General features: G+C 55.9%; 7 protein-coding genes across 7 annotated transcripts; 3 read left to right on the plus strand and 4 right to left on the minus strand.

Moving 5' to 3' along the window:
* Positions 1–1,171: 1,171 nt before the first annotated feature.
* On the plus strand, positions 1,172–2,814 carry F5144DRAFT_484853 (kinase-like domain-containing protein; the record flags this gene model as incomplete). Its single annotated transcript, XM_066785472.1, has 3 exons — positions 1,172–1,322; positions 1,853–2,146; positions 2,213–2,814. The coding sequence occupies 3 exons, from the start codon at positions 1,172–1,174 to the stop codon at positions 2,812–2,814; spliced, it is 1,047 nt and encodes a 348-aa protein (XP_066645706.1).
* Positions 2,815–3,142: 328 nt separating this feature from the next.
* F5144DRAFT_87231 (major facilitator superfamily domain-containing protein) lies at positions 3,143–5,202 on the minus strand. Its single transcript, XM_066793503.1, has 5 exons — positions 4,795–5,202; positions 4,613–4,730; positions 4,511–4,553; positions 4,321–4,456; positions 3,143–4,265 (listed from the first exon to the last, which is right to left on the minus strand). The coding sequence occupies exons 1-5, from the start codon at positions 5,059–5,061 to the stop codon at positions 3,165–3,167; spliced, it is 1,665 nt and encodes a 554-aa protein (XP_066645707.1). The 5' UTR covers positions 5,062–5,202; the 3' UTR covers positions 3,143–3,164.
* Positions 5,203–7,094: 1,892 nt separating this feature from the next.
* On the plus strand, positions 7,095–9,207 carry F5144DRAFT_589695 (uncharacterized protein; the record flags this gene model as incomplete). Its single annotated transcript, XM_066790075.1, has 5 exons — positions 7,095–7,350; positions 7,407–8,555; positions 8,588–8,849; positions 9,051–9,102; positions 9,133–9,207. 5 exons carry the CDS (start codon positions 7,095–7,097, stop codon positions 9,205–9,207), a joined length of 1,794 nt encoding a protein of 597 aa, XP_066645708.1.
* Positions 9,208–9,633: 426 nt separating this feature from the next.
* F5144DRAFT_559524 (uncharacterized protein) lies at positions 9,634–11,258 on the minus strand. Its single transcript, XM_066788143.1, has 3 exons — positions 11,008–11,258; positions 10,314–10,947; positions 9,634–10,261 (listed from the first exon to the last, which is right to left on the minus strand). The coding sequence occupies exons 2-3, from the start codon at positions 10,924–10,926 to the stop codon at positions 9,705–9,707; spliced, it is 1,170 nt and encodes a 389-aa protein (XP_066645709.1). The 5' UTR covers positions 10,927–10,947; positions 11,008–11,258; the 3' UTR covers positions 9,634–9,704.
* A 247-nt stretch (positions 11,259–11,505) lies between these two features.
* Positions 11,506–13,483, minus strand: F5144DRAFT_589697 (uncharacterized protein; the record flags this gene model as incomplete). Its single annotated transcript, XM_066790076.1, has 3 exons — positions 11,506–12,341; positions 12,404–13,076; positions 13,469–13,483. 3 exons carry the CDS (start codon positions 13,481–13,483, stop codon positions 11,506–11,508), a joined length of 1,524 nt encoding a protein of 507 aa, XP_066645710.1.
* A 999-nt stretch (positions 13,484–14,482) lies between these two features.
* On the plus strand, positions 14,483–15,624 carry F5144DRAFT_589698 (uncharacterized protein; the record flags this gene model as incomplete). Its single annotated transcript, XM_066790077.1, has 3 exons — positions 14,483–14,705; positions 14,760–15,120; positions 15,177–15,624. The coding sequence occupies 3 exons, from the start codon at positions 14,483–14,485 to the stop codon at positions 15,622–15,624; spliced, it is 1,032 nt and encodes a 343-aa protein (XP_066645711.1).
* A 52-nt stretch (positions 15,625–15,676) lies between these two features.
* F5144DRAFT_87374 (major facilitator superfamily domain-containing protein) lies at positions 15,677–17,500 on the minus strand. The gene is made up of 3 exons (XM_066793505.1): positions 17,171–17,500; positions 16,952–17,049; positions 15,677–16,898 (listed from the first exon to the last, which is right to left on the minus strand). The coding sequence occupies exons 1-3, from the start codon at positions 17,376–17,378 to the stop codon at positions 15,819–15,821; spliced, it is 1,386 nt and encodes a 461-aa protein (XP_066645712.1). The 5' UTR covers positions 17,379–17,500; the 3' UTR covers positions 15,677–15,818.
* Between the last annotated feature and the right edge of the window lie 224 nt (positions 17,501–17,724).

The raw sequence follows: 17,724 nt of genomic DNA on the forward strand, positions 1-17,724 counted from the left end.
CCAAGCCAGCTTGGCGATCTGCACGTCGTTCTCTCGGCCCAGGGTTTCCGCCGCTCCGGGGAGTACCTTGCCTTCAGGGTCGAGAACAGCCGTACGATTGACGTTGTCAACTTTAACTGGGTACAGCTGGTCACGTAGGACCTGCGCACCCGGCGCCTTCTTCGCTTCGATGATGCCCTTGATTCTCTTTACTTCCGCTTCGTTCCTGCCAACGATTCTAAGGCGGTTGATGTTTCCTCTGTCTCTGGTGACGGCAAGACAACGCCACTTAGGTTGGTCTCCCGGCGCTCGCATCTCGTTCTCGATGAGCTTGCGAAGGGCCACAGGTGTAGCCTCTTCGACGTGTTCCTCCGGTACCCTAGTCATGTCTACAGTGCAGAACGCTGGCTCTGGCGTAGTCGTCCGGCTTGCGGAGGATGTCAGACTAGGACCGCTGGTAGGAGGTGTACATCGGGCGACATCCGCATACGCCGGCCGAGCCGGAGGGGCTTCCTGAGTGTTGTTTTATTTACATCTTACCTAGGTACCTACCTTAAATCTTACTTACACCCACACCGTAGGTACATGTAGGGGCCCAAACATTATACCGTGACTTCCACTGCAACGAATATAGGCCTGGTTTTAAGGCCGGGACGAAACCCATTTCAATCATTTGGCCATCCCTTTAGTGACGTCAATACCGATCACAAGACCAGAGGCCCTGAGTAGACCGGATCAAGGTCCTTCTTCCTAACGCCATGTTCTTGCCTTGCATCTGTGCATTCTGAATCTAGGCTCGTGTCTTCACTGAACTATCGACGCACTGCGTGCCAATGCCGCGTTAATCGGACGTCGATTTTGTTTTTACGTATTATTTACGTTGGTTGTGAATCTGCTGGTACACGTGATCGCGTATTGGTTCCTGGTTCTCCAGGCCACTCGAACGAGTCAGACGTGGACGAGTTGGGATTTGGACTCCCAAGTTCTAACCTCCAGCTTCTTCTGACTTCAGACTTCCCGCCACTTCCATACCAACAATCTTATTTCCACAATGGCAGTCGCGCAGAAGGTAGCGGCTTTTTCGCAAAGGCTTTGGTCCCGCTCGTGGGGCCGCTTGCAGGGCACGCTGAAGGCTGTCAGCGCAAGTCAAACCAAAAGCACGATGCCGGTTCATCTCGGCGCCTCCAGAACAATGCCGACAGCCCCGACAGCCCCAACCTTGACGCAGAGACCAAACCCGTTTTTTGTGGGAGACATCCTCCAGGGTAGCTCAGGACGAAGCTACAGTATTGAAGAGGTTCTCGCCGACCGGCGGGGACCACTGTTATGCGTTTACCGAGCTTGTGACGAACCTACTCCAGGATCCTATCCTGTTAGGGTTCAGCTTTGTTGAAGGTAATCTCTCGAGGATGCTTAGGTTCGGTGCAGCCGAAGGGTGCACAACAATAGACTTGTCTCAACAGTAGGCTTGCGAGCTTGTAGCGAACTGTAGTTGTGATTGCTAACTGGAGAACTCCCAGAGCTCTCCAGGACGGGTGACTATATACATGTCTGATTCTAGGGTGACCAGTGTGCTCAGTCCGTCTGAGGAGATCAGTGGACACCGAGCTCACTGGTCTCTTTGTTCCTACTGAGCCCTCCTTCGTGCTTTGATTGGCGTGAGGTCTTAGTGATCAGTGTGCTCAGTCTGTCCAGCCTGGACTTGGCATGCTGAGCTCACTGATCACCCTGATCACTTCCCTAGCTCCCTGATTGGTTTTCCAACCGATTGGTCCGGGCGTCCTGCGCCCCGTGGTCCCACCTGTTGGCATATTCGTGACAGAGCTAGGTATGGACTCGGCTGATTCCTTGACGCTTCGTGTTACTTCGAAAGCTAACAGCATATTGCCTACGGGAAGTGCGCAGGGCAACAAGTACGTCATCAAAAATATCATCAAAGATGGCTTTGAATACCAGCAAAATCTGCAAAAATCACTGTCGGGACTCCCCAATCTCCGGGCTATGGTCGATACCATACCGGATGGACAGCTCTTCGTCTATCCTTTCCTTCGCGGCGATCTACTCCGCTTTGCAGACAAACCATTGTCGGATGACTTGAGGAAGAGCATTTTGAAAAGCGCTCTTGTTGGGCTTTTGGAGCTGCACGATAGAAACATCTTTCATTCCGGTAAGCAGTAAATCAAGCCCTTCTATCTAGGGTCCTAGATATAAATAATTGTTGATTCATCTGTAGATATTAAACCCAACAATATCTTGCTGGATTACGAAGAGACAGCCAACCAAGAATACAAGGTTCACAGGGTACAGATCTCTGACCTGGAGGATGCGGTGCATCTGAAACCTGGCAAGGCCTTGGCAGGGTGCCCCTCCGGAAACCAGTTCTGGCGTAGCCCAGAGGCTTGGGCTCGGGCGAAACAGAATACACCTTCCGATGTCTACTCGTTCGCTATAGTGGCCATCTATGTGATGCTCCGAAACATGGTGTTCTGGCCAGGCGACGAGGCCGCGACGAGTACCAGCGGCGAAGCCTGGCGTCCCATTATTTACAATCACATTTCGTATTTCGGCGACGAAGACGGCTTCCAGGGTCTCCTAACGCACATTGGGGAGAAGAATGAGTTCTTCGAGCGCCTGATTGCCGTCGCGCCAGAGGTGAAGCCGAGAAAGCCATTTTCCCTTTGGCAGAACCTGGATACTGGTTTCAGAGATCTGGTTGTCAAAATGACTAACTTAGATCCGACGAGACGGATAACGGCGCGGGAGGCCCTGGAGCATCCATGGTTCAATCAAGGCGGGGGGGGGGGCTTGGAAAAACTACTTCGCCTATCCTTTTAATGGATAAGGGGATATTAAGTCCCTTGAAGCTGTTGATCTGATAGATCTCCCCTCCTCGTGTTTCATCTCTCACGCTAGGTACCTCAGTCACTCGTTGACGGTTGCGCCGCAAGGCGCAATAGAACATAGAATCACAACCTACAAAAACCTGTTGCACGCCATGACACCGGTCTAAGGGTTTGGAGCAGTCGTGAATCATCGATATTCAACGCTATTTGGCGCAACACTGTATAAATTATTGTCTACCCAAACCCAAACGCCATTGCGATGCTGGATATCCGCGAAGCCAAACACAAAGCCACCCTGAAAGTAGAGCCCCAACCCATATGTACAAGACACTCTAGTGCTAGTTACAAGATCTCACTAATCTTTTTCTCCACTTTCGGTTCCGACCCATCCTCGCTGCTACAATAACTCCTGTGCTTCTTAAACCCGCTCTCCAGCCGATGCCCCTCTTCCTCGGGCCCCGGCCTTTGCTCCTCGATCTCGATGTGGCTGTCGTCATCCAGGGGATCGTCCGAGATGATCTTGGGGTTGAAGGCAAAAGCGCCCTTGGGCACGAAAGTGGCCGCCAGGACCAGCACCGAGATGACCGACATCTGCACGCCCGCGGTAAACACCAGCCCGCTGCGGACCTCGCCGCCGTCGAGACCGCCGGACTTGTTGAAGATACCGTCGAGGTAGCGGCCGAGCATGGTACCGCTGACAGCGTAGGTAACGATGTAGAAGGAGTAGAGGAAGGCCATGACGGCGCCGAGGGCCGAGACGTTCTTGTTCTGCGACTCGAGGCGTGCGAGCGAGGCTTGGATGTAGGCGGCGAGCGAGACGTCGCCGGACGCCCAGCCGTACGAGATGGGGATGAACGTGGCGGCCGCGATCCACGCCTGCCCGACCTGGTCCGCCGGCGGGTGCCAGAACGGAATGTACCAGACGATCAGCAGCATCAGGGCGTCTAGGCGGAGCCACGGCATGGGCGTCTGTACGGCGTTGGTGAACAGCAGAACCGAGAATGCGCCGCAGAGTTCGCCGAGGTTACTTCCTCCCACGATGATCTGTGCCCAGGCTGAGTTTCCGAGATACCGGCGTGCCACCTGTGGTGCGATGCCGTTCTCGAGGTATCGGTGGGCGTAGAGAGCGACTGAATACCCCGGCACGAGCCAGATGAACTTGCGGGATGTGAAGAGAATCTTGGCGCCGACCCAGATGGACTCGCCAAAGAGGTAGAGGCCGCTAAACGCCGCCTTCCAGTAGGACGGCTTGTCGTGGGCGCGTAGGGCCGTGGGTTTCGCGCGGCGGAAATTGAGCTCGCTGATGAAGAACCAGGTGATGGCGCTAATGGCGAAGCAGATCGGGGTGATAATAAACGCCATGTTGTTGCCGAGTCGGGGGATGATGGCTAGGCCGGTCGTGAAGGCGCCGGCAGTGCCTGATATTTCGTAGAAAATGTGGACCTAACAAAAGTCAGCATGAGGGCGCCAGACGGAAACGCCATAGGGAGGACCATACAAGGGAATCCATCTTCTTGAGTTTCTGAATGTTCCCCCCGACGATATCACGCGGGATGACTCTTCGGATGAGTTCAACCATTCCATAGACGATTCCGCAAACAGAGTAGACCGGGATCATGACATCGGTATTGTATCTGAGGGATGGTCAGCGGTTGCCCATACCTAGTCGGACCCGGGGGCGCACGAACTTTCCGTAGTAGGGCCACTCATGGTCAGGGTGGTTGTCGCGATCTGTGTATACATTGTCAATGGTGACACTAAGAAGTCAATGCCGCGCAACAGTGACTTACAATCTGCCGGCATAAAGGTCCCGCCCGTTGCAGCGTCGATGATGAGCAACAGGGCTGAGCATACGCCGAAGATGAGGATGGCGCATGATAGTACATTTTTGGTGGGGTATCGTTTGACCTGCATCACGTTGTCAGAGAGTGGTGTTCACGGCAGCTCGTGGGCGAGGGCGGGATCCTCGTACCAGTGGCCCGATGAGGATTGACCCAACACACTGGAAGGCCTGGTTGAGTCCGGTAAGGAGGCCGAGGCGTTCGAAGGTTCGGCTGGGTGTCCCGTCCCGTATGGCTTCGTAGTCGTATCTGTTGCTAGCGAGCGCGATGATGGACCCGTTGAACGCTTCGAGGCCGAACTTGTACACCATAATCCCCGCAATGTATATGGCGATGTTGCGGCGCTCTTGTGGCGTGAAAGACCGCAGGCTTTCCCGCAAATCGGAAAAGTGTCCCATGTTGACGCTGGGACGGCATCAAGGCCGTGGAAGGAGGGACGACTGGACAGAGGAAGGTTTCAAGGGCCTGGAATCTGGTGGGGTGCCTCGTGCGATATACATCTTGGGGGCCCAGGCACGTGTGAGCTTCGTCTTTCGATGTGGCGACCCATCAACCGGGGCATATCCCAACCATCGGCTCGGTCAGGGCTCCCACGGGTCCTGCAGGGGCAGCCAAGCGGCAACCGATGGGGGTGCCCCTAACCCCGGTCAGCCCTGCCCCTCGTGGGGGTAAGGACGTTGATGAAAGCCACAACACCGTGTCCCGCCCTCCAATGGGTTCGTGTCGTGGCTTGCTTGGGAACCTTGTATTAGTTCCTTGTCAATCGCTATGCTGAGCGTGTCTCTCGTCGTTGATGAAGATCTCTGGACCGACCGGGGTACGGCGAATCCCAAAGCACCACATGCCGCATCATGGCTAAGAAGTCGGCACACTCCGCCATGGACATGTGGTGCGTGATAGCAGCGTCCCATGCGCATGGCCTCATCCCCTCCATCTCCCATCGGAGGTTGACGGGTTGGGTGCTCGGTCGAGATGCCGGTTTCAGCTCGGTTGGCGGGCGTTGATTTGCAGTTCGGCTCAGAACTCAATCGCGAACCAAAGCCGCGACCGTCCCACTCCTCAGCGAATATCAGAGCAAGGGCACTGGGGGCTCTTCAGTTGAGAGCCAGAGAATCGTGCACGTGGTCTTGGCATCGAATGCCATCATGCACCGTGCTGGCTGGCGACCATCAAAACACTGCAGACAAAAAACGGAACCGAGGGAGCGGCGGGGAGAGACAAGGCGGTGTCTGCATCTGGTTGGTGCCCAAGTAGAGTGTGCGATGCCGTGTAACCATGCGGCGCGGATCGGGTCGTTCAATGGGATTCGAGCCATGTCCTGTTCGACGGGAGTTGATCAGAACCCTTTCAGTGTTTTGGTCGAATGAATTGCGATTGTGTTGGGGCATCGTACTGTGCGAACCCACAAAAAACGTTGCGAAAAGCAGGCAACTGTAAAAACCGCATCTCTGACGCAAGTTAACATCGGGCCTTTTACCTTCACACCGCATGTAAGAGTAGCAGATATTCGATATCGACGCTCCAGATTTATTTTGTGCCTCGCGTGCTGTGGATATAATGTTGGTTGCAATATTGGTTCCAGAGGGGACTTCCTCTCTGGGCAGCAGGGTGCAGGCTTCCCAATTCGACACAGTATCCCCAGTCAATTCGTACATGGTAAGCCTGATTTCTTAGACCCAGCGACCCGGCGACGAATGAGGAAGGCGCAACAGCGCACGACGCCTTCTTCGCGAGTCTCTCTCGAGACAACCACTGCCACAGCGACTTGCAGGACCACTCCATTCGCCCTCATTCATCGACCGAGACCCCCACTTTCCGCTATCACAAGTTGATGTTCCACAATCCCTTTTCTTGGAACATCGAATGCAATGCATACCATGCACACGATGCACACGCCACCCCGGGGGAGCGCAGGGCCAAGACTCCATGTGCACTCACTGCATGGAACACACACGCAGCGTTCCAACGCGCTGGGTCCTGGCGTTCAAGGAAGGTGGAATGGATGGGTCGATACTTGTAGGATGGTGCGCCGGGGAACTGGACTGATCTAACGAAAGGTCCGGATATCCAATTTCCAGAAGTCTTCTCCTCGAGGGCCTTCGATGCCAAGTGCTTTTCCCGTTGGCATCGTGGTCCAATGTGACCAGGTATGTCCGCTTCCAGTGTGTTCCCATCCTCTCCCAACCTCCACTCCCACTCCTTCGGTGTCATTCCCCCACTAGAAGTCTCACTCTCTCCCCTGCTTCTTTTCCCCAGCTTGCATCCCTTCCCTCGTGGCCCCGTGGCCCCGTGGCACTTGTAAATTCCCGCTGCATCTCCTTTACTCCCACCTGCCGTTTGTGAATAGCTCCTGCATCGACGCACCCGACGCAAACACGCCGTTGACAAAGGTTAATAACCAGTGACCGCCGCTCCAGTGCCCCTCTTGGAGATGGCCGCCAACGCGGAAGACCTCTTCATCCGACCCCTCAGGGACGTGGTCGCGGCCGGGAATGCCGCTGTTACAAACGCCACCACCCGCGCCCCTCCCCAAAGCCCCGGGTCCGCCGACCATGTCGATCCCATGTCAAGGGCCGCACAGGCCCTCCTTCGGGAAGGAGAGCGGGCACTGACCAAGGTGCAGCTAGTCTGGCGCGACCAGGTTAGCAGGTATGGCGATGGCTTCCGCGAGGTCATGGTGCAACAAGGTATGAGATACCAGACAGTTGCATCCATCAAGCCTATTTCTGACACCATCTGCTAGCCTCCATCGAGAACAGGCGGCTGCACCTCGAGGATCTTCTTTGGGATTTTGACGACTTTACACAACCCGACGAATTCGACCAGGCAAAATATGCAGCCCTACAAGCCGCCACTAAAGCCTTTGCGCTTGACATTGTCGAAACAGCAAAACGGCTAAAGCTCGAGACGACAGCGCCTGCAATTCCGCCAGGGGGATTCCCTCCTTTACCTCCTCTTCCAAGTCGACCGGAGACACGGTCTAGTCCCAGTTCTCGCCCACCCTCTACCCGTTCCATTCGCCCACGAGCCCAGTCCAAAGCCGGAGCCGCCCAAGATGAAGGTGACCATGTTCGTGAGGAGAACAGCGAGCCCGTGCCCCAGAGCCCCCGACTTAGCACGCGGTCATCCGCTGGCCCCGTGTACCGGCGAGATAGCGTGGAAGCGAATGTACGAGCAGCAACAGCAAATCACCATGCACGGAGCCAATCCGCTGCCGCACATGGGCCATACCAGTCCCAGGACGCGTTCACCCCTCCCGCTTCACCCAGTATTGGCCCGGTACCACGGCCCCAAGACCTCACCCTCAACACATCAGGCCGCCCGAGGACATTTGACTCGGCCCCCAGCCCAAGCACCACGCACACCCGGACCTCTGTGATGTCAAATACCAGCTCGTCCTCGTCTGCCTTGCTCGGTAGTCTAGACTCCCTCGTCATTGCCGAGGATTCCAGTGAGCTGGAGTGGCCGATTTCCCGCGAGGCGGAGGTTACCATGACCAACACTCGCTCGTCGGTCAATAGCGCGGAAGAGCCAGGGTTGATTGGATTGGATGCGTTGCTGAAGGAATCAGCCTACAACAGCGATCGCCGCAAATCGAGGCCGGCGAGTCCTCGCATCCCGGATTGTGCGATAAGCCAAGATAGCACATACTACAAGCTCAGAGGGCTCTGTAAAGGAGCGACAAAGTTCAGGAAGGACGGTAACTGGGACAGCATCAAGCTTATTAATGAGGATGAGTATGGTAGCGGGGCGACTGGGGCTGGGGACATGATGCGGGCATCTGACGGCATCACAGTCCCTTTTCAGTACGAGACAGCCAAAGTGGGAGCCTGCGGAGATTGTGGATATGCCCATGATCTGGACGAGGTGGAGCTCGACATGAGCGGTGGTGGTAAGAACACACCAATCACTCAGACCATCCAGGTGCGGGTATGCTTGTAGCTAACCATCCGCTGCAGCCGAAGCAGTACGTTCCGAATCTGGCGCCCGTTACCGCCTCCGGCTCCTCTTTAAATCTCACCTTCGGCAAGGGAATAGTACAGAAACTTTTTATGCCTGCCTATGGTGTGTCCAAGCAGGCACTACTAGTAGGGAAGGAGACTCAACTGTGTTCCGGGCGGCGAAAGACCTCCTGCGCCACTTGGGACGCCACCCCCAACCACTTCCCTCGATATCCGGCATTTCGGTTTGTTATGGGCCGCTCCCGAGCTCACCCTCACAGGATTTTGACCTGCACCTACCTGAGACCGCGGCCCCGGTGCCGATGCCGGAGAACGTAGCCCGGCTGGCGACGGCGATCGCGGTAAAGGATCACTATCGCCGCCCCGGGCGCGGGAAACTCGACAAGCCGCCCAAGTACGACGCGGATATGCTTGAGTTTATGGAGGGCGCACGTATTGTGGGAGTTATCTTCCCAGAGAAGTGGGGAGGAAAATACTGTCTAGGGCGGCATGACGGCGAGTTTGGAGCGTTCCCCGCGAAGGCCATCGAGCTGCGGGAGCCCCAGGAGACCGAGATTCCGATCGGCGGGGAGAATGGCATGAGCGCTACGGCGAGGTGGAAGTGGCAGCCACCGGTTACAGCGGGGTCGCCGTGGCTTTCGTTTGGAAAGGGGGAGGTGATCACCAATGTTCAGTGTGAGTTCCTGTTCCCACCTTTGCTTTCCAGTAGTCGGTTTGCTTACAACACCCAGGCCTCTACGCAGACTACTGGTGTTGGTCAGGCACCAACAGCAAAGGGAAAACGGGTGTATTTCCGCAATCATACATCGACCTACAAACCCTCCGCGGGCCGGCGCCCAAGCCAGAGAAGAAGAGTAGGGGCAGGAGTTTCTTCGGGTCTCGTTCCAAGGGGGATTCCTCTTCGAAAACTAATGCTGGGCATAGAAATTCGGTCGCGTCTTAGAATAGATACCCAAGAGCCACACGGGGCGATTCATAAAATTCACTGGCGTTTCCTTTGCATGTGATGAAGCCAAATAACTCAGATTGCGAAACCTTCAGAATGGACGAGACGATGATCATAACGCCTCCACTCGAACTCAAGCCTTCCACTCCCCCAGCAGGTCCTCCAGCAGCTCGTGCCTCTTCACCGCAGCGTCAAATGTCAGGTATTTCTCCTTGGCTCCTGTGGCCTTGACCTCCGCAAAGCTTTCATACAACGCCCCAATACCCCTGGCCGGATGAGGTAGTTCGTTTTGCCACTTCTCCCAGTCCCATTCGACCTTGGTCACCTCGTCTGTCGCGAAGTCGTGGATCTCGATAATACGGGGCACCGTCTCGTCGCTAACCTGCAGGAAGGCCGACTTAGGCGAGATGATTCTGATCTCGCCCTTCTCCCCGTGGATGGTCCACTCGAGGACCGGCTCGCCGGGGAAAGGCTGGCCGCGGCGGAGCCGGAAGTGTAGGGTCGCGTTTTGTTGCGTCAGGGCCGATTCGTCCCACTTGCCAGTCACCGAAATCAAATCGGGCACGTCGGAACGTACCGTCCTAAGGACCTTCCCGTTGTCGTCCGTAACCTGGACATCCGGCCGCTGGACGTGGAAGTCCCCCTTGGCTGAGGCCAGTTCGCCGATAGACCCCTGGATCAGGGATAGAACTGTTTCTTGTCAGTACTCCTCTCCCGTTAACAAGAGCCCAAACCCTCTCACTATGAGCAAAACCTATCGTGTAGATATTCCCTCCCACGGCCCTCTCCGTAAAATACGCCAGCCCCTCCGGGACCGACTCCCGACCCGACAGCCCGCCAAACACCCTCACCTCGGAGCTCAACACCCTCCCAATCCTCCCCTCCTCCAACAACGCCTTCACCTTCAACGTCGGCGCCGCCAAACCCCCCTGCAACCCGACCACCGTCCTCCCACCCCCGACCCGCGCCGCCTCCGCCAGCCCCCTCGCATGCTCCACATCCTGCGCCAGCGGCCACTCCACAAACACGTCCTTCCCCGCCTGCACGCTCGCCAGGACCGTCTCGTAGTGCTTGTCCACGCGGGTATTGCACACCACCAGATCCACCTCGGCGTCGGCAGCCAGGTCGGCCGGGTCGCCGTATGCGCGCGTGGTGGGCGGGAGGTCGTAGGCGGCGATGGCGGCGCGCGCGGCGGAGACGCTGGAGTTGAGGAGCGCGACGATTTGGTATTTGGCGCGGCCGGGGGCGGAGAGCAGGTAGGGGAGGTGGGCGCGGGAGGCCCAGGCGGTTTTGGCGGAGGAGGAGAGGCCGATGAGGGCGACGCGGATGGGGGTGGTGGTGGTGGCGGTGGCCATGGTGGGTGGCTGGGTTGGAGGCTTGGTTAGGTTTAGGGGGTGGTGTTGGAGGGGTTGGTTGTGAGGTGGTACAGGACGTACGCAGGTAAGTGGGTGTGGGATAGGGGTGTTGTTAGTTGGGGATGGTGTTTGATGTGGGTTGGATTTTCTGTTAGTTTGGGCTGGTTTGCTTCAGGCCTTGTTTCTCATTCATTTAACTGGAATATTAACCATATCCATCTCTTATATAGACATGTTTTCCGACTACCATTTTGTTGTTGTCGTGCCATGTATTAGAAATCAAGCCTGGTTGCAGCCGCCCCCGACGTTGGCACCTTACAAATCAAAGCATTTGTCATACACGCAGTCTCGCAATCACGACAACCATGGCGTTATTGTCTCACGTCCATAGTCGATCAACACACGTGAGGAGCTCGTTCGGCTTTCCATGGTGCTGATCAGGGGATTCAGAAATTGACTGCTCATGATATTCGTGGGTAGTGGTGTAGAATATTCGACAGATATACGATGAGAGTCAGTCGTCAGGTATCATACCCCCAGAAATGATGTCCAAGATGAACGTTGACTCGGCCCGCTCCATCAACGCGCATCCTTCTGGACCCCGCACTCTTCCTTCGGTCTGTTCGATAATGCCCCCACTCCGTTCCAATATGTCCAACATGGCTCGCGATGGATCAGGTAATCCTTGCTCCTGATAGCAGCTCGGATGCCCATGAAGCCTGCAATGGGCCAGACGCCAGCCAACCTCCCTGGCCACTTTTTCTTTCCATGTTCACTCTTCACTTTCTCGACATCGACATGGACTTTGTCGTACAAGTTGGGCAGCGAGGTTGCTCCATACTTCCGCCGCAGACTGTCGTACCAAGGCCGGTCGTACAGCCCCCAAAACTTCTCCTCGCTGTAGTATGTATGGGAGTAAAGCACCTTGCGGCCGCCTAAGCCCGTCAGCACACTTTCCAGCTCCATGTTCTGGCGTACGAACGTCTCCACATCCCCTGACGCGGCCCCCCACAGCCCGATATTGAGCATCGGCTCAGGCGGACCGTCCCCATCCGGACCACAGTACGACGGATGGAAGCTGGGTCTCTCGATGGCTTTTAGAGGGCAAAGCCAAAGCGGCCAAATGTCTAGGTGGTCTGTCGTATAATCGATGAATGCCTCTGCGGTGCTGTATGGTAGTGACAGATCCTGGACCATCTGGCCAAACGACATGTTGCTCCCTTGTAGGGCCCGATACAACATCCGCGTGTGCATGAAGTCGTTGAGGAACCAACGGGTGAAGCGGTTGAAAGGGATCAGAGGAAAGTAGGAAAAAGCTTGGGCACCGACCCAAAAGCCGCCCCGGTCGTAACGGAAGAGATATTCAGCGAGTGGGATGTAGTCTGTGGGGTGGTCGTCGTCGACTCGGTGATCGGCTGGCCCGGGCTGGACGTCGGCTTTGTCTTGGCGTGAAGATAAAACCACGGGTCCCATGCACCACTGAAGGTTTGAGGACGAGTAAAGGGAGGCAGTTCGTCGGTCAGCCTCCCGATCATTACCAGCCCAATCGTCCTGGAGAAGACAATGCCGTCAACATAGTCGTTCGACAGGTCTTCGGTGGCTCTTCGGACGGCTGTTAGCGTCTCTTCAACGGTGCCGTACCGGTGATATTCCAGCCTAACAAAACGCCGTGCCGGGATCAGATTGAGCTCAAGTTTGGCGACGATGCCTAAGGTCCCGGCTGTGCCGGCGGCGCCCCGGAAGAGGTCCGGATGTTGAGTGGCCGCAGCCCGCACGGCGTCGCCGGTACCCAGCACCACCTCCACGGCTTGGACAGTCTGGTCGAAGTAACCATATCGGAATGAACTGCTCTCACCCGCACTGCCAGAAAATCCGCCGCCCACTGTGATTCCCGGGAACTCCATGACAACGGGCGGTACCATGCCACGAGCCAGCGTGGCTTGGACGAGTTTGTCCATGGGCACGTTTGGCTCAACCACGGCCGTTTTCGAGGCCTCGCTGATCTCGAGGATGTTGTTGAGCGCGCTTATGTCAACAACTTTCGCATCGTGAGCTGGCCGAGTGGAATTCGTCGAGCCATGGAAAACCCGAAACGGCTCTCCGCGTGTGAAAAAGGCGTGCACATCGGCCGCTATGCGATTGACATTTGACTCGTGGGAGGAAGCCATCGTTGCCAGTCAATGGAATTGTCTTGAAAATGCTGGTAGAAATGCTTGCCTGGTCGAAGCTGGCAGAACGAGAAGGGCATTTTGCGTGTGTGACCAGGTGGACCGGAAACCAACCCTTTCATCCCTTTCACGGGTGGCACAGGTCAGTTGGTAGTTGGCCTCCGGTACAAGGCGTGAGTGCGATCATGAACATGCCTGAAACCAGGCTGATGATGGGTTGGGGGCCACATTCTGGTGAGCGACGCCGCGTGGGCGGAACCAACTGCATCACAATGACATAGCCACCAGAAAAAAGCAGCTGGTTGACCCCCGGCATCCACTGCGCCGCCCCCAAGGGTAAAAAAGTCAATCCATGTGCCACTCGAGTTGGGTACTGAGCTCATCGTCATTGCGACAGGACCGGATTTTCCTCGTCAAGTCCGTTCGAAACCTAGTGCTCTCCAGCTGAATCTATCGAAATGTCAGCTCCATACGCACAAGTCTTTTTGTTCACCTCTTCCTCCATGGTCGATCGTTCGAGGGGTCGAGTTTCGTAACACCTTTAACGGCTGGCAATTACGCTGGGTTGCCCGGGAAGAAAGAAGAGAAAAATAGAATCAAGCTCAAGACACTAAGTGGTGGCGAAGGATCAACTACGGTACTCGCTAGCATCTAGATCGAGCTTGCAAGAAAAGTGTGACAATGAACGTGGCCGTCTTCGGGGAAAATGTATCAATCGAGTAGGGGCAGGAAAAAGAGTAAAAATGACCGAGGTGCGCTCAGTTGGGAAACGTCTGGTCACGGTTATGATCACTATCATTGCCGCAGTGGAATGCAAAAGGCGACATTTTCAGGACCAATCTAAGGCTGATAACTAATCGCAAACAATATACCCATTGTCATTGGAGATAGTGTGGTGTGGTTTACTCAGCACTTCCGGTCTTTGTGGGGCGTCCGTCGACTGGCCGCGGAACGGCCGAGGTCAATGATAAGGGGAGAATTTCATGATCAGTAATCTTGGAGCCGATGGGTCGACCGCAACAGACAAGACCAGCCCTATGCAAAAGAAGCTCGGGCCGCATCCGCTCTTCGTTTGTCAGCGCTTCGCAGGGAACCCCTAGGTGCCAGGCAGTAAGGGACGAGAAGGGAAGGGATTCGGGCACGGAATAGAATTAGAAGGAAAGATTGATGATACATCAATATATCATGTATGTGTCCTCAACACATGAGGGTCTAGGAAAGAATAAATGCTGGATGGTCCTCCCGCTATTCATTACATCTATCCTCAGAGCAACTCAGCAAAGACGGAAGCAACTGATATCTCAAAAAAGCCTCTCTTCGTTCCCAAGCCTATCAACCATACCTACCTATCTACCCCTTCGATAATCGTCGTATCATCCCTATCCACCATGTCAACCAAAGGAACTGTTCTGGTGACCGGCGCCAACGGCTACATTGCCGCCCGAACGGTTGAAGCCTTTCTCAAGGCCGGGTACTCCGTCAGGGGCACCGTGAGATCGCTCTCGTCTGCCACGGAAGTGAAGCAAGCCCTCACCGAATACGCGGACTCACTCGAGTTTGTTGAGGTGCCCGACATCACCGTTGCTGGTGCTTTTGATGCCGCCGTTAAAGGTGAATTCACGTCCACAACGATGCTTTGGTTGTCAATTATCTAACCAAATATAGGGGTTGACGCCATTGCTCATCTCGCATCGCCCGTGTCCTTTGACTTCACGGACCCCGAGCCCGTCCTGCACAGCGCCATCAACGGCACAGTCCGCATCCTGGAATCGGCGCTGAAGGAACCGACTATCAAGAACTGTGTGTACATGTCCTCTGTTACCGCCATCCTCGAGCCGAAGACGGGAGACTACACTTTCACCGAAGCTGACTGGAACACGGCTGCTGAGAATGCTGTCGCCGAGCTCGGCAAGGCCACACCTGGCCGGATCATCTATGCCGCGAGCAAGGTTGCCGCCGAGAAGGCCATGTGGAAGTTCCGGGATGAGAAAAAGCCGAAATTCACTCTCACGGCCATCAACCCCTGGTGAGTCAGCCATACCCCACGCTTATCCAACTGCCAATGGAACTGACTCGCGATAGCTTCGTCGCCGGCCCACCCCTGGTGGTCCCCGCTTCGGCAGATAAGATCAGCATGTCCAATCTATTGATTCCACAGGTCTTCACCGGGAAGGCCCTGGAGGAGGCGGGCTTCCCGGGCTCCGACGGATATGTCGACATCCGTGACGTGGCTCGACTTGTTGTTTTTGGTGTCGAGCACGGCGACGAGGCCAACAACCAGCGGTTCCTGGCTGCGGCTTACTACTCGCCGGCGCAGGCTGTGGCGGATATTCTCCGAGAGGAGTTCCCCGAGAGGGCCGAAATCATCAAGCAGGGGACCCCGGGTGAGGGTTATTTCCCTGACTATCGATTCCCTCAGCAGTCAGTATTTGACGGTACCAAGGCGGTCAGAGCTACTGGCCAGGACTACATCCCGTGGCGCCAGACCGTGTTAGACACGGTCGAGCAGCTGAAGTCAATTCTTGTGTAGTTGCGGGGGGCAGCACAATGTGGCAGTGTACTGCCAGTCAATCCGTGGAGACAAGCCAAGGTTGGAATTTAAGTGGTTGTTCTTTTGTTTTGCTCTTCTCTGGATTAATCACCTAAACTATCCCTCAGTTCATTTGCAGAATCTGCCTGTCTCTCGGTCCCTAGAAGAATGTCAAGTGGATAGTATCTGTCGTCTTAGAGAATCCCGATGCGTTTCCAGAAGAACGCACTACCACCAATGACAGCCGTGACTCCCGTGTACACGATCAAGGTCCCATAACCACTCCCGTAGCCACCCATAGCTTCGCCGAACCACGGACGACCACGGACCAGCACGTTGCTCAACGGGCCAGACACCACGTTGCCGATCCCCCGACCCGCACACAAAAAGCCAAAAAGCAAGGATGGGTCAACATATGCGTGCGTCTGCTCGTCCGAGTCCACCGGCCGCGCAATCTCCCGCATAATACCCGGCCAGATAGAAGTGTAGCAGCCAGCGAAAAGACCATATGCCACACAGAAGGCATACACCCCCGCCAAGGTCGACGTCAACCCCCACAGCACCAGCACTGCAACACTAGCCCCGACTCCCGACAACACAAGACATGTCGTAACCGGCAACTTGTCCGACATCGAACCCATGACGACCGAGCCCACGGCTGCGGTGATATTGACCAGCATTACAGTCAAGGCCGAGAGCATCGTGGACGTGCCAAAGGCGCCGCGAACGTAGGAAGGTAGATAAACACCCGGCAGAAAGTACCCCGTCGCCTGCACAATGTTGGCTAGCTGGTGCAACAAAAACCGCGTCGACAGAACATAGCGCAGGTTGAAGTGGTGCCGCCCCATGCCCGCCGCAGGCAACGGCAATCTCGGCCGGACCAAAAACGACAGCGGCAGCGCAAGCACGAACAGAACCACGGCCCACACGCGTAGGGCCGTGCGAAACCCGTACGCGGTCAACAAAAATTCGAGCAGCAGCGGCAAGACAACGCCACCAAACCCAGCCGCGCTCCACATGATGCCGTAGGCCATGCCCTTGCGGCGGGCAAACCACTCGTCGATGTACAGGATGCTGGGGCAGTAGGCGAAACAGCCGCCGATGCCGAACAGCACGCCCTGCGTGGCGATGAGCTGGCCGACCGTCGTGCACAGCGAGCTCAGCGCCATGGTGAGCGCGGCCGAGACGAGTCCGCCGAGGGTGAACCAGCGTGCCCAGCGGGGGCGCAGGCGGCAGAGGGCGATGACGAAGGGTGTTGCTATGTACATGACACCCTGGGGACAGGTGAGACTATGTATTTGGGAGGTGGGATGGGATTGCGTATTACAAGAGTGGTGGTGCCCACTACGGCGATGTTGCCTTCACCCTTGAAAGGGAGGTGGGAGGAGTAGTAGTCTTGAAAGACGCCGAACGAAAAGCCGAACCCTAGAGGTGATGATTCAAGTTGTGTCAGTCTACATTGACGATGTTTATAGCCGTAAGAAAGTAACAGCTTAGGGAGAGATCAAGGTAAGGTAAGGGGCTACTTGGTATTACATGTACTTACCCCACACCAGGGCTTCCACGGCCCAGCATGCAGCTAGGAAGAGCCACGCATCCTTGCCTGTGTCGGTAGGGGGTAGTGAGAACTCCGGTAGTGTTTGAGTGTTGTCCCTCTCAGGGACATTGGTGTCTTCAACGGCCGTTGCTGTCGTGGCTGATCGGTTCCGGTTACCCACATGCAGAGGGCCGAGCTCGACAGCAGGGGAGCTCATGATGGCGCAATGGTTAAGGTTATGGACAGTTAAGCCGTGGCAAATTGGTTTGTTTTTAAATCAGGCACTCTTCTCTGATAATCCCAACTACGCGGTTGCCTTTTGTATTTTCTGGAGAAGGGGGAAACCTGTGCCAAGCCCTTCTTATGCCGAAGAGTCAGTCGCCGAAAGGGCGTACGGTTCCCGCCAAGACTTGCAATGCAACTTGATCTGGAGCATTTTGGAGCCGTTGAAGACTCAAAACACCAAACCAAGACCGAGGATTCGCTGGTCGTCGCCGGTCCGATCTTGCCAACTACCGACATGTACTGATCCGGCCCGGCTCATGTTTGGTTGGCCTGGACCA

This window comes from Chaetomium tenue, assembly GCF_020726465.1.
Source record: "Chaetomium tenue strain MPI-SDFR-AT-0079 chromosome Unknown F5144scaffold_2, whole genome shotgun sequence".
NCBI lineage: Eukaryota > Fungi > Ascomycota > Sordariomycetes > Sordariales > Chaetomiaceae > Chaetomium > Chaetomium tenue.

Coding starts and splice junctions, on each gene's coding strand:
- F5144DRAFT_559524 (XM_066788143.1), bottom strand. CDS start 10,926: ATGGCCACCGCCACCACCACCACCCCCATCCGCGTCGCCCTCATCGGC. Junction 10,262..10,313: donor CACGATAGGTTTTGCTCATA/GTGAGAGGGTTT, acceptor GACAAGAAACAG/TTCTATCCCTGATCCAGGGG.
- F5144DRAFT_87374 (XM_066793505.1), bottom strand. CDS start 17,378: ATGAGCTCCCCTGCTGTCGAGCTCGGCCCTCTGCATGTGGGTAACCGG. Junction 17,050..17,170: donor CGTGGAAGCCCTGGTGTGGG/GTAAGTACATGT, acceptor CATCACCTCTAG/GGTTCGGCTTTTCGTTCGGC. Junction 16,899..16,951: donor TAGTGGGCACCACCACTCTT/GTAATACGCAAT, acceptor ACCTGTCCCCAG/GGTGTCATGTACATAGCAAC.
- F5144DRAFT_87231 (XM_066793503.1), bottom strand. CDS start 5,061: ATGGGACACTTTTCCGATTTGCGGGAAAGCCTGCGGTCTTTCACGCCA. Junction 4,731..4,794: donor CAATCCTCATCGGGCCACTG/GTACGAGGATCC, acceptor AACGTGATGCAG/GTCAAACGATACCCCACCAA. Junction 4,457..4,510: donor GAGTGGCCCTACTACGGAAA/GTTCGTGCGCCC, acceptor ACCATCCCTCAG/ATACAATACCGATGTCATGA.